Here is a 16,472-nt window from a genome sequence, read left to right on the forward strand (position 1 = left end):
CGGGAACAATGGTGGGGGAGAACAGGGCACAGTGAAGGGTGGTAGTCCAGTTGAAAGAGTCCTCCCAGCAGGGGATGGCCAACAAACTTCTGGGGCTGGGATACCAAAAGAGAGAAGGGAAGGAGTTGAGGAGAATGTGAGGGAGTACCTGGGGGTGGGAAATACCCGCAAGGAGGCCTGCTAGGACTACAGTGTGTAAAGGGGAAATGTTAAGAGAACAGGTCAGCCTGACCCAAATTACTTAAAAAATGAATTTCTGAGCATTTGGTGACACAGATACAAATGGTTAAAGGGTCCTCAAACATGCAAATCTTCAGGATAAAGAGAACCCTCAAATTCCCTTTTATAAAAGATAAAGTTTTTAGCTAACATAAAACGGGCCTTCGAATCAACTTATATTTCACGGGGCCCACAAGTAGGTGTTGAGATCAGAGCCATTTGGTGGCATCCAAATTCAATGAAATGGTCCTTTTAAGCATTAAGCTATGAGGTTTTGCTAAAAAGATTCATGTAATCAATTTGAAAATTTTGTATTTCAGTATTTGTGCCCAACCGTAATTAAGGATAAAATGGATATACAACCTTCATTATGATTTGAGGACTCTAGAATCCTCGATCAGTCCAAGTGGGTGGATTCCAATTACTACAGTTGGATTCTGGTGTCCAGAGTTGGGTGAGGAAAAAACAGCACTCATCAAAATTGTTACCAACGTGGGGCGCCTGGGTGGCTCAGTGGTTACACGTCTGCCTTCGGCTCAGGTCGTGATCCCGGGGTCCTGGGATCAAGCCCCGCATCGGGCTCCCTGCTCTGCGGGAAGCCTGCTTCTCCCTCTCCCACTCCCCCTGCTTGTGTTCCCTCTCTCCCTGTGTCTCTGTCAAATAAATCTTAAAAAAAAAAAAAAAAAAATGTTACCAATGTGCTTTTTTTTAAGCCCTCAGGCTTAAAAAAAAAAATGGAGCAACTATTTAAAAATCAAATTTCAAGTAAAAATTTGGACTTCGTGTCTCTTAGAAAAAAGAGGAGAGGTTCCAGTAATAATGGGTCCTTGGGCAGCCGTGAGCTGGAATGGAGTTATCAATGCCCCCGCCCTTTTATTCATCACTCCAGCCCATAAAGCAACGCCTCTCAAACTTGAATCTGCATGTGAATTCCCTGGGGGTCTTGTTAAAAATGCAGGTCCTGAGCCAGTAGGTGTGGCCTGAAGCTCTGCATTTCTGAAAAGCTCTCAGGTGGTGCAGAGGCTGCTGGTCTTCCCACCACCCTTCGCGTAGCAAGGCGAGCAATTAACCGTCAATACAAATAAAAACAGAAATAAAAAAGCAAACATTATCTTTATTTAATAATCTTTGATATTTAAAATACAACTCATGGAACATCCACATTAACAATAGAATCCTCAGTGTTCAACAGTGCTTTGGAAGCCTGGCTTTTCTACGGACCAGACAGGAAGGCCTGTGTGTGTAGTAACCGCAACAGAGCTTGGAGGGGGGCACACACAGAGAGGGCTGCAGAGTTGGGTCCTGAGCAAATGGCACTGCCACAGGGCACTGGTGTCATGGCCAAAAGACAATGCTCTTTCAGGTGTTTTTTGTACTTGAATTTCAAATAGTTTATACAGAACAGTAATTTTTACAAAGTTATTTCTAGTAGTCCAGTGTTGTAGAAATTAATTTTTCACATTCAAATGTACATTTTTCTATTTAAAAAAAAAATTTAAAAAGTTCCTGGAGACATTCGCCTTTGCCCTATGCAAGAAACAGGTGAAGTGCTTCCTAAATGAATCAGGAATTTTCACATATATTTCACTATTGCTTCCCATTCCTTGTCTGTGAATCCATAGTTTTAATTAAAATATTTACTGATACACTATTGTGAATTCAACATGCCAATTACTGTAAATTTAGAAATTATGTTACTAGCATTAATTCTTAAAATGTCAGAACATTTTGGGGAAAAAAATAGCAAAGATTTTCTTCAAATTAAAAAAAAATCAAAATTCAAGAATTAACCATGTCAGTCTTTTCATTCATAAAAGTAAAATGGAACAAAATATTTTCCCTAATATAAGACTTTAAAAAAATACAAGCCAGTTCATCTTTTTAGCAAAAGCAGCTGATTCATGAAGGGACCAGGAATAAAGGAAAATTTTTCTTTTGAAAATATGAAAAATTATTGACACTGCTAAAATGATTAGTTGATCCAATCTGTTTTTCTTAATTAAGATCACATATATAATATCTCCATACTTGTTAGGGCCCAGATACAACAAACGATTTACTTTTAGAGTAGTAGTCGTTGGGCTCTCCAGTTGCACATAAAGTTTTAAATAGGAAGTCATCAATATTATTGAGTTCTCCTGAGAATTTAAAAACATCGAGATTTATTTCAACTGGAGATATTTTCATTTCTATCACTGTATTTTGCTTATGCACTGACTCAATCTTCTTTAAATTTGCATGGGACCAAGAGGCCAATGTTAAGACATTTAATAAATCTTGGCACTAGCATGAAACTACTTAAAAAGAGTATCAAACATGCAGACATTCAAAATGTGATTTAGGCTCTGACAGGAATAAAATTTACTTTATTCAACTCAATATTAAAGGAAAAAAACACAGACTATTGGTAGTTTTGCCTATAATGACCTTCAACAAGTGTTGAACTTTTTTCCTTATTAACTTTGGCATGAATAAAGTCTTAATTAAGGAAAATAAAGTTTTAAAGAAGCAAAAAAGCTTAAATATTCTGAACTGTAAATTATTTGACCAAGATCTTAAAAGTTAATAGTTTACCTGCAGCAATCTTTTCAAACAATTTACATTACTGAAATATTTGTATGTGAATTACTCTAAAAAATGTTTGATGGTTTTAGAGCAGAGGTTAACTACTGTTAATTTCTTTTAACTACTGTGAATTTTTAAAACATAAATAACTACTTCTTATATCCATGACATCTCAAAATATGAAAGTGGTGTTTCCAAAACTTGTTTAAACACTAGCATCACCACTGTACGTATTTTATCCTGGTAACACAATTTATACATTAGAAAAATGACACCAACAGTTTAAATATTAAACATTAAGGTGTTCCCAATTGGTAAAACAGAATGGAAATCTTTATATAGAGTTCTTAGCCGGACAGTTATTGTGAATTTCATTGTTTCTAACTTTCTTGCAGGTTGTTTACAGTGAATAACAGTTCCTGATGTGTGAACTATACCTTTGTATAACTAAGTTTTTTGATACTGTAGTTATGAGCATTGGCATCTCTTCATACTGGCCATTCAATTAAGGAATGGAATCTAAATTAAGTTTAAGCCAATCCAAACAAGTTGGCAGTTCTCTAGTCATTCTGGATCTGCCTGCCAAATGCAACATTCGTAAGAAATTAAATAAACACATTCAAATGTATCCAGTGTGTGCTCAGCTCTGCTGTAAAAAAAAAAAACAACAAAAATCCCTAAGTGAAGGTCAACATGACGTATTTCCTTAAGTGCTTTAATAAAGGCGTGTAATATAAGAACTTTATAAACTCTAAGGTTAAAACTTTCAAATGCATATTTCTTTTCTCATTTTTATATTAGGTAACTCATCCATTCAAGTGTATGAAAAGTTTAATGTAATTTTTCAATGGGACAAGGTAAAAACTAATATCCATGGAAAACAGGACAAGCATATTGAGGATAACTACAGAAATGTTCAATCTTAAAATATTTTGGTTTATAAATCTTGAGGGAGCAGTACTAAACTCCAACATCCCTTGCAGTTCTAAAGTTTTAGAACTCTTCTGAAACATTTTCAATTCTCAAAAGAAAACTTTAGATTTTAAAGTGGTCTACTTTTGCAAGGGAAACTTCAGAAAACGTTATTTGGCACAAAATAATGACTAAAAAAAAATCTGTCTCTATCCAAAAAAAAAAAAAAAGCTATTTCATAATCATAAAAGGCATTTTTTCATCTCTTTTCACCTTGGCAATAAATCCTAGGTCAAAAAAATTTCCCTGATAAAATGTGTCCAGCCATACACTGGTCATGGCAACACATCATACTTTAATGTTCTATGTTGTTGGCTGAAATTTCCTAACTTTTAGCTTATGAACAATTCAACATTCCAAACGGCTTCAAAGGGCGTGGAGAATGAGGGATGGGGAATCAGTGACAGAATCCGAAATGTCCATTTCAGAGAGACATAGTTAATTTTCACCAAAATCATACCACTGTATCGACCCAGCAAGAAACTCTCTGTGCATCCCAATTAAAGAATGTTTATCAAAACTAAAGGCTTTCTTATTTACAGACCCATTAAGTACTGTGTGACTTCTGTAATTCTTAAGCTACTTAAACATGATGTGAGTGTCAAAACACAGTATAAATGTAAATGTACTTTTGTTAGTAGATTATTTTCATGTTCCAGAGCATCATCTCTGGCAAGCGATACCTACTACAAGATATGCAGAAGAAGCAGACATCTACGTTCCGTGACTCCACCGTAACCAGAGAGCTCTGGTCACAAGAGAGAATAAAATGAAGCTGCCGCTAAATCGAAAGCCAAATTTTGTCTCTCATACATTCATGGTGGTATTATTTGTTAAGTCTGACACAGAAGGAAACTTGCTTGCATACTGTGCTTCCCCTATTTTTCTCAACTGGAGAAAAGGAAATATCAAGGTGCAGGAGAAAAGGTCTCAGTAGAGCTGTGACAGTCTAACATAATTGAGAAGACATTCATAAAACATCTGGAAAAGGATGTGCTCACACATTTAAAAAAATTCTCATTTATTCTCAAATACTTGTGCAGAGTTGATTTCAGAGTTTCGGAATGCACCAGTATCATGAACTAATGATCCCATCTTAGAGGGCTTAAAAAGCAAAACCTCAAGAAAGATTACCATCTTTCAAAAGAGCTGTAGAAAAGTAAGGAAAACCAAGTATCAAAGAAATTGTGATCAGAGAAATAACATGAGAAAACATCCAAGGGCAAGTTACATAATTGGAGGGAAAGCAGCGAATCCATCTGGAACTGTACTACTATCAACACAGAAAAGAGACACTGTCCTAAATGGTTAACTTGCTTAATGAGAAAGAAAAGCAACTATGAGATGATGGAAAGTGAGTCAAGCAACCCGAACCGAAAGGATGAGAAGAACACGTATGGAAAAAGTTCTGTGGCAAGAGCTAATTAGTTGGTTTGCAAAAAGATCCAAGAAAAATGCCCTAATTTTAGACATGTTAGATATTGCACACTCAAAAAGAAAAAGGAACATTTAGAAAACTATTTTAAATTTCTTTAATTGCTAAATGCCTCTTTGGCTAGTGTTTGGAGGATCACTATGTAGTCCTACAATTGACTCATTTTTCCACTTTCTCATCTTTTTGTTGCAAACCACCTAAAAGTCTTATCTCCTCTGTTGAACATCGTTTGACACGTTACTAAAATGGACCCTCTATGCTGTAACCACACAGAATAATAATGTTGGAAAGTATGAATATCTAAATGATTTGTAAAAGGTATTATTTTTTCCCATCTGTTTTGAAATTATTTCTAACAGTTTCTAAAGACATGGTCACAGCTGCCTGAAGCATGTCTTCTTCACTCATAGCATCTCCTGTTGGGAAAGAAAACAAGCATCTCAGACATTTCTGGAAAATTCTCAAAGTCATCAAAAGGTAAGCTCTTAGAAAATGTATGTTTAACTACTATAGCTTCCTTTTTTGATTTTTAAAACTTACGTAAAGCAACATGCACTCTTTTACAGTTTTGTAAGTTTTGACAAATACACAGAGCTGTATAACTACCATCACCACCCAGATACGGAAATGCTCCACCGCCCCTTTGTGGTCAATCCCCATAATATATTTATTCTGTATTTCAAAACAAGTGCATTATGCCAAGTAAAAGATTTTACTTAGTTGTGCATACATATATGTGTATGTGTGTATATATATATATATATATATACATATATATATATATAAATTGTCAAATTTTGTTTTGAAATAATTTATTTACAGGAAGTTGCAAATATAGTTCAGAGGGACCCTGTGTACATTTCAGCTCAATTTCACAGAAGAGTTAAATCCTAGGTAACTATAGCTTAACCCAAAACTTGGATATTGACATTGGTACAAAGTTGTGTGTAGTTCTATGCTATTTCATCACACATTTAGATCCCTGTAACCAACAGCACCACAATCAGGACGGAGAACTGTTCAAGTATCACAAAGATCTCTTTCCTGCTGTCCCTTTTGACTCACACCCACTTCTCTGCCCCCACTTTTCCTAACTGTGCAGGCAGCCACTAATTTGTTCTCCATCTCTACAAATCTGTCATTTTTATTTTTTATTTTAATTTTTAAAAAAGATTTTATTTATTTGAGAGAGAGAGAGAGAGCACAAGCAGGGGGAGAGGCAGAGGGAGAAGCAGGCTCCCTGCTGAGCAAAGAGCCCGATGCAGGACTTGATCCCAGGACCCAGGGATCATGACCTGAACCGAAGGCAGATGCTTAACCAGCTGAGCCACCCAGGTGCCCCCAAATTTGTCATTTTTAGAATGTTACACAAATATAATCACACTCTAAGAGATCTTTCCTGCACTCAGCATAATGCCCTTGAGACTCATCCAAATTGTTGCATGTATCAAGAGCTCGTTTCTTTTTAGTCCTGAGTAGTATTCCACAGATGTACTACCATTTGTTTAACTGTTCGCCTTCCTATAGGACATTTTGGTTGTTTCCAGACTGAGAAATAAAGTTGCTATGAACATTTGTGTACAAGTTTTTGCATGGACAGGTAAGTTTTCATTTCTCTGGGATAAATGTCCAGGAGTCTAACTGCTGGATTATATGGTTAGTACAAGTTCAGTTTTTAAAGAAATTGACAAACTATTTGCCAGAATGGCTGTAACAGTTGAAATGAAACGTAGAAACCTCACCTCCTTTTACTCTCCCATTTATAATGTAATTGCCTTAAATATTTTCTACATATACACTAAGAACAAAATCAATATTCTAATTCTTCCCTCAATCATCAAATATAATTTAGAAAACTCAAAAGGAGAGGAATATCTATTGTTTACCCATATTTTTACTCTTTCTACTATTCTTTTTTATTTTTTTATTTTTTAAAGATTTTATTTATTTATCTGAGAGAGAGAGAATGGGAGACAGAGAGCATGAGAGGGGGAGGGTCAGAGGGAGAAGCAGACTCCCCACTGAGCAGGGAGCTCGATGTGGGACTCGATCCCGGGACTCCAGGATCATGAACTGAGCTGAAGGCAGTTGCTTAACCAACTGAGCCACCCAGTCACCCCTTCTTTTTTTTCTTTCTGATGTTCCCAGATTAATTCCTTTAGCCATTATTTTAGGATGGGTCCACCGGTGAGAAATTCTAATTTTTCTCTTCATTCCTGAAATTTTCACTGGGAATTCTGGGTTGTTTTTTTCTCCCCCCCCCTTTTTTTAAGATTTTATTTATTTGAGAGGGAGAGAGAGAGAGCACCATCAAGGGGGAGGGGCAGAGGAAGAGAGAGAAGCAGACTCCCCACTAAGTAGGGATCCCGACTCAGGACTCAATCCCACGACTCTGGGATCATGACCTGCGCTGAAGGCAGATGCTTAACCAACTGAGCCACCCAGGTGCCCCTGGGTTGTTTTTTCTTTCCAGCACTTGAAAAATGAAGGGCATCTGGGTGGCTCAGTTGGTTAAGCATCCGACTCTTGATTTTGGCTCAGGTCATGATCTCAGGGTCACAAGACTGAGCCCTGCGTTGGGCTCTGTGCTCAGTGGGGAATCTGCTTGAAGATTCTCTCTCTCTCTCCCCCTCTGCCCCTCCGCCTGCTCGTGCATGCATGCGCGTGCTCTAAAATAAATAAATCTTCAAAAAAAATGTGCCACTTCCTACTGATCTCCGTAATTTCAGATGAGAAATGTGCTGTCATACAAATTGCCATAGGCAAGATGTTTTTAGCTGGTTTTAAGATTTTCCTCTTTTGTTCAGTTTTCAGAAGCTAGACTATGATGTCTTGGCATAAATTTCTTTGGGCTTAACTGTTAAGAGGCTTACTCACCTTCTTAATTCTGTAGTTTATTTAATTTTTTAGGCAGGGAGGGGCAGACAGAGAGGGAGAGAGAGAGAATCTTAAAGTAGGCTTCATGCGCAGTGTGGAACTCGACATGGGGCTTGATCTTACAACCCTGAGATCATGACCTGAGCCAAAATCAAGAGTCGGACGCTTAAACTACTGAGCCACCCAGGTGCCACAATTCTGTAGTTTTAGATCTTTTGCCAAAGCTGGGGATTTTCAGCCATTATGTCTTCAAATATTTTCTCAGCTGCACCCTCCTTCTCATCTCCTGGGATTCCCATGGCACATTAGATCTCCTACTATAGTCCCACAGGTATCAAGGCTTTGTTAATTTTTTCCAGTCTAATTCTCTCTGGTGCTCAGAATGGGTAATTTCTATTGTCTTCAAGTTCACAGAGTCTCTCCTCTGTCCTTCCATTCACCTATTGGATCCATCCACTGCATTTCCAAATTTCAGGTACTGTTATTTTTCAGTTCTAAAATTTCCATTTAGTTCACCTTTATACCTCCTGTTTCTTTCTCGAAGCTATTTCTTCATTTGTTTTAAGCAGTTCGTAATTGCTCAGTTTAGCATTTTTATGATGGCTGCTTTAAAAATCCTTGTGAGATTAATTCTGATATCAGTGTCATTTCGGTGATGGTGTCTATGAACTGTCTTCTCAATTCTCCCTGGCTCTTGGTATGGTAACACTTCTGACCAAATCCTGAACATCTGCAGTGTTGCATGTTACAAGACTATGAGTCTTACTTAAATCTTCTCTTTTAGCAGGCTTCTTCTGACACAGCACCATGGGGGAGATGGATGCTGCCCTGCTGCGGCCAGAGAGGGGGAGCGTGTGTGTGATCATTACTGCCGTGCACTCGTGGGAGTTCTGGCTCCCCACTGTCCTCCACTGCTATCTCCCTGACCGGAAGGGGTAGGAATGCCTCCTTACTGCTTCTCACTGACCTTCTGGGTGTGGTCTTGTTACTGCCTCGGATCAGTAACTCCTGATTCTCCACTGGGCCTCTTTTGAAATCACCCAGGCGGGAAGCCAGAGGGACGCCTCCATATTGTATCGCTGCGTGGAAGTCTAGGCTCCCTATGACCACGGACACCATGGGAAAGGGCCCTTCCTTGTCTCCTGGAGGGAAGCGAAGTCCCAGCTCCCCACTTGGCTTTCTCTGACATCACCCTGGCCAGGGGAAGCAGGAGATACACCTCGTTCCTGCCAGGTGGGGTACCAGTCTACGCTCCTACTTGGCCTGTGCCGACGGGGTGGGGTGACAGTTAAGGCCAGTGTATTTACCTAATTCTGTTTGGCTAGAATAGAGTATTGATTATCTAATTTTACTTGCTAGGTAGTACCTTTTGACTGCATAGAACAGGCTTTACTTTGTCTCTGCTGTGGCTTCTTCAGCACCAAGTTCAGAATATGTGAGACAGGGGCGCCTGGGTGGCTCAGTTGGTTAAGCCACTGCCTTCGGCTCAGGTCATGATCCCGGAGTCCCTGGATCGAGTTCTGCATCGGGCTCCCTGCTCAGCGGGGAGCCTGCTTCTCCCTCTGACCCTCCCCCCTCTCATGCTCTCTCTATCTCATTCTCTCTCTCAAATAAATAAATAAAATCTTTAAAAAAAAAAAAAAAGAATATGTGAGACAAAAAAAAAAAAAAAAAAAAAAATCCAGGCTACACACCACTATGTCATTCCTCTGGTCCTTGAGCCTCCTACACAACCTGTCTTCTTTCTACCTTTCAGATTTTTCTTACATTTGTTTGCTATAAATGTCCACGGTTGTTAGCCGTAAACTGTAGGAGGAATAGGAAAAAGCACCAGTTCATTCTTTTTGTTGTTAAACAGTAAGTAGTCCATTATTTGCAAGTACCACAGTTTGTGCATCCATTCACCCCGAAGGACAACAGTTAGGTAACTTCTAGTTTTTGATAATTACAAATGAAGCTGCTGTAAGCATTCACCTACAAGTTTTTCTGTGAACTTACGTTTTCTTTTTTTCTTGGTTACATACCTAGGAGTGGGGCTACTGAATCACATGGTTAAGTGTACATTTAAGTTTATAAGAAAATACTAAACCGTTTTCCAAAGTTGCTGTTCCATTTTATATGTATGGGTGTCTAGTTGCTCTGATCCTAGACAGCATTTGGTGCTGTCAATTTTATTTTTTTATTAAGCCATTCTTATAATTGGGTGTGTAATGGTATCTCTTTGTATTTTTAATTTGCATTTCCCTAATGATTATCAATTACTGACCATATTTTCATGTGCTTATTTGTCAACCATATGTTTGGTGAAGTATCTATTCTAGCCCTTCACCCACCTGAATTTTCCCCTTTCCGTCTGAGAGTGCTTTACATGGTCTGCTTATAAGGCCTTTGGCCTTTGTCACATACAGTTGTTTTCTTACTCAATTTGTACTACCAATAATTGGCCAAAGTTTAAGACCTATTAAACCAAGGCCTCATAAATAATTCTAGATTGCCTGTTATTTAGACTACACGTGGGTGTTTTAGTTTTCCAGGTGGTAAAATGTATTCATCTTCCACCTACTAATATCCATTATCTCTGAGGAATTTTTGGAGAATGTATTAATTACTGTAAAGTTGCAAGTGTTGTTTGTAATTTTAAAGCAACACATTCACTGAGTGCTCTAGTCTGCTGCTTCTTAATCTAAGGATATTTAGCAGATTACGAATTCATACAAGAGTTTCAGTATAATTAAAGAGGGGAGAAAAAAGCCTGTAAAGCCAAAATCACAGGGAGCCTATGTCCGAGCATGGTCGGAGACGCATACCTGGATCACTGCCTGGTGCTCCTGAACTTGTGGTCGGCCTCTCACTTGGCTGTGAAAGCTGCCCCGGTGGATCCTGTTGCTGCTGCTGCCTGAAACAGTCACAAGTGAATATGCATTAAAAAAACAAACCCTAAGAATAAATATGCCATGAGAGAAAGTATTCACATGGAAAATACAAGGTTCCACAAAACAAGAGTCATTGCCACGAGCTCTACAAAAGAATGCCAGAGCCATCAGCCTGATTTATGTTAAAGGTATCACAGTGTCGATCCTAGGAAACCTAGGTATAAAATCTGAATTATCAGACAAATTAATAGGTAAAGATTTTCACCACAACAGAACACATAAACACAAGCATTTGCTGGTAGCTATTCTTATGCAAATGTGTTGCTTTACAGATCCTTAATATCGTTGGAAGTCACTAAAAATAAGCACCTTTGAGAATATAAAGCCATCCCCATTACCATGCAAGTTAACATGCTCTTTCCATGGCCGGCTCCTCCTTGTCATTCAGCTCTGAGCTTCAGCATGTCCTTGGAGAGACCTTTTCTGACCAGACACCTGCAGCAGCCTCCAGGCACCCTCACTATCTCATCGCTGTTCCCTTTCAATTTCCGGCATCAGCTTATCACCATCTGATATTCTGTGTCTCCCTCTTTTGAGCATCAGCCAACAAGAGCACAAACCTTATCTTGTTTCCCAAGTGCCTAAAACAGTGCCTGTCACATGGTAGACATTCACCAAATACTTGATGAATGAAAGAATTAACTTTTTAAGATGCATGATCAAGCTTCAGTACCATTTATTGCATTAAAATAAATTTTCCCTGTATTTTTTTCAGATGGAAAAACAATCTCAGAAAAATCCACATTTTAAAACTTTTAAACACGATGATTATGATGTAAATATGTAGGACAGTGTCCTTGTATGTAAAAATATACACACTGAAGTACTGAGATGTAATGGGAGATCATGTCTGCACGTTATTCTCAAATCCCTCAGAAATGTCAACAATTGGGGAATCTGGGCAAAGGGTATAAAGGAGTTCTGTGAACTATTTCTGCTTGTACGTAAATTTCAAATTATTTCACATCATACACACATATATGTTGAAAATTAAACAAAACTTACAAACAGTTGATACTCTGAGAAGCCATAGCTTTTAAAAAAAATGCTTGGAAGGATTTTTAAAGGAACCAGTATTTTAAATTTACCAGTAACACTATTAATAGAATAGCACGCTTTTTTCCCCCTGGAATCTCAATCTTCTGTTTTAAATATGAGTACCAAAGAAAACCCAAGTATACTGACATCTCTCTCGGTTTATTCTCAGGCATGCGTGGCTAATGATGCACAAGAGGGCAGGATGCTCCCATCAGCATACCCTGAATCTGAGATGTGCATGAGACAGATAGGCTGTGAGGCAGGAGGAATCTTGGCCCATCCGATCTCTCTCCATGCCCTTTCCCCCTCCAATCAAGACAACATGTCAGAACACAAGAGCATGGTAGGTGAGGCAGTGACCTTAGAGGGATAATCTTTATTCTACTTTAAATTTATGAAAAGTGAGAAGTAAATGAATTGCCAAACTTGAAACAATTTTGACACCTTTCATATTTGATGACAGAGTAAAATGCAACATGTTCCAACAGCAAGTCAGCACCATTCCCGCTGTGGCTTTGAATGTGCCCTCGGAATCATAGAGGCCAGAAAGCTAAAAACAACATCTTAGGTCTCTCAACAGCTAGGATTCTGGTTATCAATTAAGCCCTCGCAGAAATGAGACACAGCCATCCCCCTGCTGCTTTGGCTGTTCTCTGCTGGCAAGTAAAGTCAAGGAGCTGCCTGTCCCAGGATGCTGCTTCCTGGCAGCTGCAGTCGGGGCTAGACTTTGTGTTCCCATGTCTAGGCAACTGTGGTGGCAGCTTCCTGATCCTAGGACCACAGCTAGAGCAGTGTGTTCTTCAACTCCATATCCCAACTCCCCATCATGCCAACTGGGGCAGTGGACGCAGCTCTTCAAACAAGTAGGTCTGTGGAATTCCGGAAGCCTGGCCTACAGACTGCACCTCCAGCTCTTCCTGAGACTGTGTAAGCCCCGAGTTTCTGTACTACTTTCCTGTTTAAAATACCTCTACTAGCTTGTTTCTTTCTTTCTTTTTTAAAAAAAAAGATTTTATTTATTTATTTGCTAGAGAATGTACGTGTGTGCGCACGCGAGGGAGAGAGAGAGAGAGAGAAAGAGAGAGAGCACAGCACGGGGAGCGGCAGGCAGAGGGAGAAGCCGGCTCCCCGCTGAGCAAGGAGCCCGATGTGGGGCTCGATCCGAGGACCCTGGGATCATGACCTGAGCCGAAGGCAGATGCTTAACTGACTGAGCCACCTAGGTGTCCCTACTAGCTTGTTTCTTAAACTGAATCCTGTTATGCCATGCCACTAAGGTGGTGGCTCAAGTGTTAGACAATCAAAAAATCACAGCAATCCAGGACCATAAAGACAATGCCCAGTAATTCCCTCTTTGTTGGGAAACACGTTTTTAGTAACAGAAGAAAAGAATCTGCATCGTTTCAGAGCTACACCTGGAGAAGACATTAAAATATTAAGATATCGGGGCGCCTGGGTGGCTCAGTCGTTAAGCGTCTGCCTTCAGCTGACGTCATGATCCCAGGGTCCTGGGATCGAGTCCCACATCGGGCTCCCTGCTTGGCGGGAAGCCCGCTTCTCCGTCTCCCGCTCCCGCTCCCCCTGCTTGTGTTCCTGCTCTCGCTGTCTCTCTCTGTCAAATAAATAAATAAAATCTTAAAAAAAAAAAAACAACTAAGATATCTGTGGAATACTTTATGGTTTAACAATAGTTTTACACACAATGCCTAATTTGATGCTCAGTTTGTGAGTTTTTAAGGTAGGTTTTATAGTGACATTGCTGATATAGTAAGAGTTTTACTTGGGGTTTTATAATAGGTTTTAATAGGCTTTTTAAATAGGTTTTAAAATGGATTTAGATATTACTACTGGAAAAATATATCTCGGCTGTGAACATATTACTTAACACTCATTCATTAACTATGACTTTGTTGTTGGTTTTTTTTAGGATTTATTTTAGAGAGAGGGAGAGTGCATGCATGCGCGAGTGGGGGCAGGGGCAAAGGGAGAAAGAGGGGAGAGAGAGAAAGGGAGAAGCGGACTCCCTGCTGAGCGGGGAGCCCAACGCAGGGCTGGATCTCACAACCCTGAGATCATGACCTGAGCTGAAGTCAAGAGTTGGACACTTAACCAACTGAGCCACCCAGGCGCCCCCATTAACTGTGACTTTGTAACAGGTAGGTGTTTAAACAGTATTTTTATGCTTGATGCATGAATACTGTGGTTACTACATTAGGCATGAAGCTTTAAATACTGTATAGGAAAAAAAACTATGTGAATGAGTAACAAATAAACCATCTGAATGGAAAAAAACCCTTATTTTGAATTCAAAATTTGTTTGAGTAACAAGTTAGCACCAGGGTCAGTTTGGAGAAGGTCAGAAACAAAGAGTTATAGCTCAGTAACCTTAGGGCCACGTTCCCAAAGACTGAAGCTAGAGAGACAAGGACCTTGTAGTTTTAGTAATCAGGAATTCTAGTGAAAGGCCTCATTGGAAACTAATACTGTTTCTCAGCTCCTTTACTAATGAGTCCTACAAGATTCTGAATGCTAGACAATGCTGAAAAGAAACACCAAGAAGTTAGCTCTTAACGCTTCTCAGCAACATGTGACTCTGTAAAATATTCTCTAGTTCTCCTTAAGTTCCCAGCAGTATTTTCAAGGTCAGACCAGGAGGCAGAGGATGAAGCTGAAGCTAGAAACCATCACCGCACACCTTCCTCCCCAGTCAACTATCCTCCAACCGGGAAAGAGCTGCACTGATGCTCAAACATTTTAAATCCTTTCTACTATAAAGATTAAATTTATTAAAAAGTTCTATATTTTCAATCTGCCTTCCCCCCCAAAAAAAAACTAAAAAAATTTTTTAAATAAAAAAGGGATTTGTTTTTTAAAGTATAAAAAATTTTCTTTTTCTTAGATCTACTTGTGAATTTTGTAGTTTCGCTATAAAGTATGTCTGTTTGGACCAATTTGATCTGGCAAAAAATGGAATGTGAAATAAGCATGATAGAAGTATCATTTGGGAACATTCTGGAAAGCAGTTTAGAAATCTGTACCAAGACCTTAAAAAATGTTTCTGTCCTTTAACCCAAAAATTTCAGAATAATTGGAAGAAATGATAAGAGGTTTGAGGCACAGGGTTAGTACAAAGATTGTTCATTGCACTATTAATTCTAATAGTAAAAATCAAAGGTTCACATATAAATTATGATACATACATTCATTTTATGAAATATCACACAGCCTATTACAAAGACTATTTACTATGATGGGAAAATGGATGTAACTAATACACAACATATGTGTGTCTGTATGACTAGAAGAGAATGTGTCAAAATACTAATGTTCATTATTAAAGGATAGGATTGTTTTCTTTTAATTTTGATATGTCTTAAATTTTCTAGAATATCGGTTTTTATCTAACTAAACAGTTTTAATTTTTTTAAAAAGATTTTATTTTTGGGCGCCTGGGTGGCTCAGTTGGTTAAGCGACTGCCTTCGGCTCGGGTCATGATCCCAGGGTCCTGGGATCGAGTCCCGCATCGGGCTCCCTGCTTGGCGGGGGGCCTGCTTCTCCCTCTCCCACTCCCCCTGCTTGTGTTCCTGCTCTCGCTGTCCCTGTCTCTGTCAAATAAATAAATAAAATCTTTAAAAAAATAAAATAAATAAATAAATAAAAACAAATAAAAAGATTTTATTTTTAAATAATATGTACACCCAATGTGGGGCTCGAACTTAAACTCCAAGATCAAGAGTTGCATGCTCCACTAAGTCAGCCAGGCACCCCTTAAGTTATTTATTTATTTATTTATTTATTAATTAAAGATTTTTATTTATTTATTTGTCAGAGAGAGAGAGAGCATAAGCAGGGGGAGCAGCAGAGGGAGAGGGAGAAGCAGGCTTCTCACTGAGCAAGGAGCCCGATGTGAGACTCGATCCCAGGACTCTGGGATCATGACCTGAGCCAAAGGCAGACGCTTAACGACTGAGCCACCCAGGCGTCCCATCCCTTAAGTTATTTTTTAACACTAACTAGATGTTTGATGATATTGTAGAATTACCAGTAATTATCGTGTGATAATTATTAACATTACAGTGTGGCAATAACACTTCTCTATATTCCAAAAAAGTGAATGAAAGGATACAATAATTTAGATTTGTCACAAAATAATCCCAGCCTGGGAATGGGAGAGGGGAAAGCAGAAGAGATGCGGGGCACAGAAAACCATGACTGGCCATGTGCTGATATTTGTTAAAGCTGGGTAATGTTAGGTAAACAGGGGTTCATTATGCTGGTTTCTCTATTTTTATAGGTATTTGAAGTTTACCATAATTAAAGAACTAAAAAAATTAAAAATCTGAAAGGAAGTGAAGCACTAATAAGTAAGCACTATTTTGAAATTTTATATAATTAAATCCATTAATCTATCACTGAATAAAGACTAGAAATA

At 38.9% G+C, this 16,472-nt stretch overlaps 1 protein-coding gene across 3 annotated transcripts in view; it reads right to left on the reverse strand.

Annotated features, from left to right (window-relative positions):
- Positions 1-1,313: 1,313 nt before the first annotated feature.
- Positions 1,314-16,472, reverse strand: part of ATXN3 (ataxin 3) — a 38,646-nt gene continuing 23,487 nt past the window's right edge. For all 3 annotated transcript variants that reach the window (XM_045901419.2, XM_045901417.2, XM_064571496.1), the window contains 2 exons: positions 10,876-10,964; positions 1,314-5,607 (listed from right to left, as the gene is read on the reverse strand). In XM_045901419.2, the coding sequence (XP_045757375.1) occupies positions 5,513-5,607; positions 10,876-10,964 (184 nt within the window). In that variant the 3' untranslated portion in view covers positions 1,314-5,512. The remainder of the gene's footprint in view (positions 5,608-10,875; positions 10,965-16,472) is intronic.

Source organism: Mirounga angustirostris, unplaced genomic scaffold (assembly GCF_029215605.1).
Source record: "Mirounga angustirostris isolate CCGP_5_RB_7025 unplaced genomic scaffold, mMirAng1.0.hap1 SCAF_9, whole genome shotgun sequence".
In the NCBI taxonomy this organism is placed as follows: Eukaryota; Metazoa; Chordata; class Mammalia; order Carnivora; family Phocidae; genus Mirounga; species Mirounga angustirostris.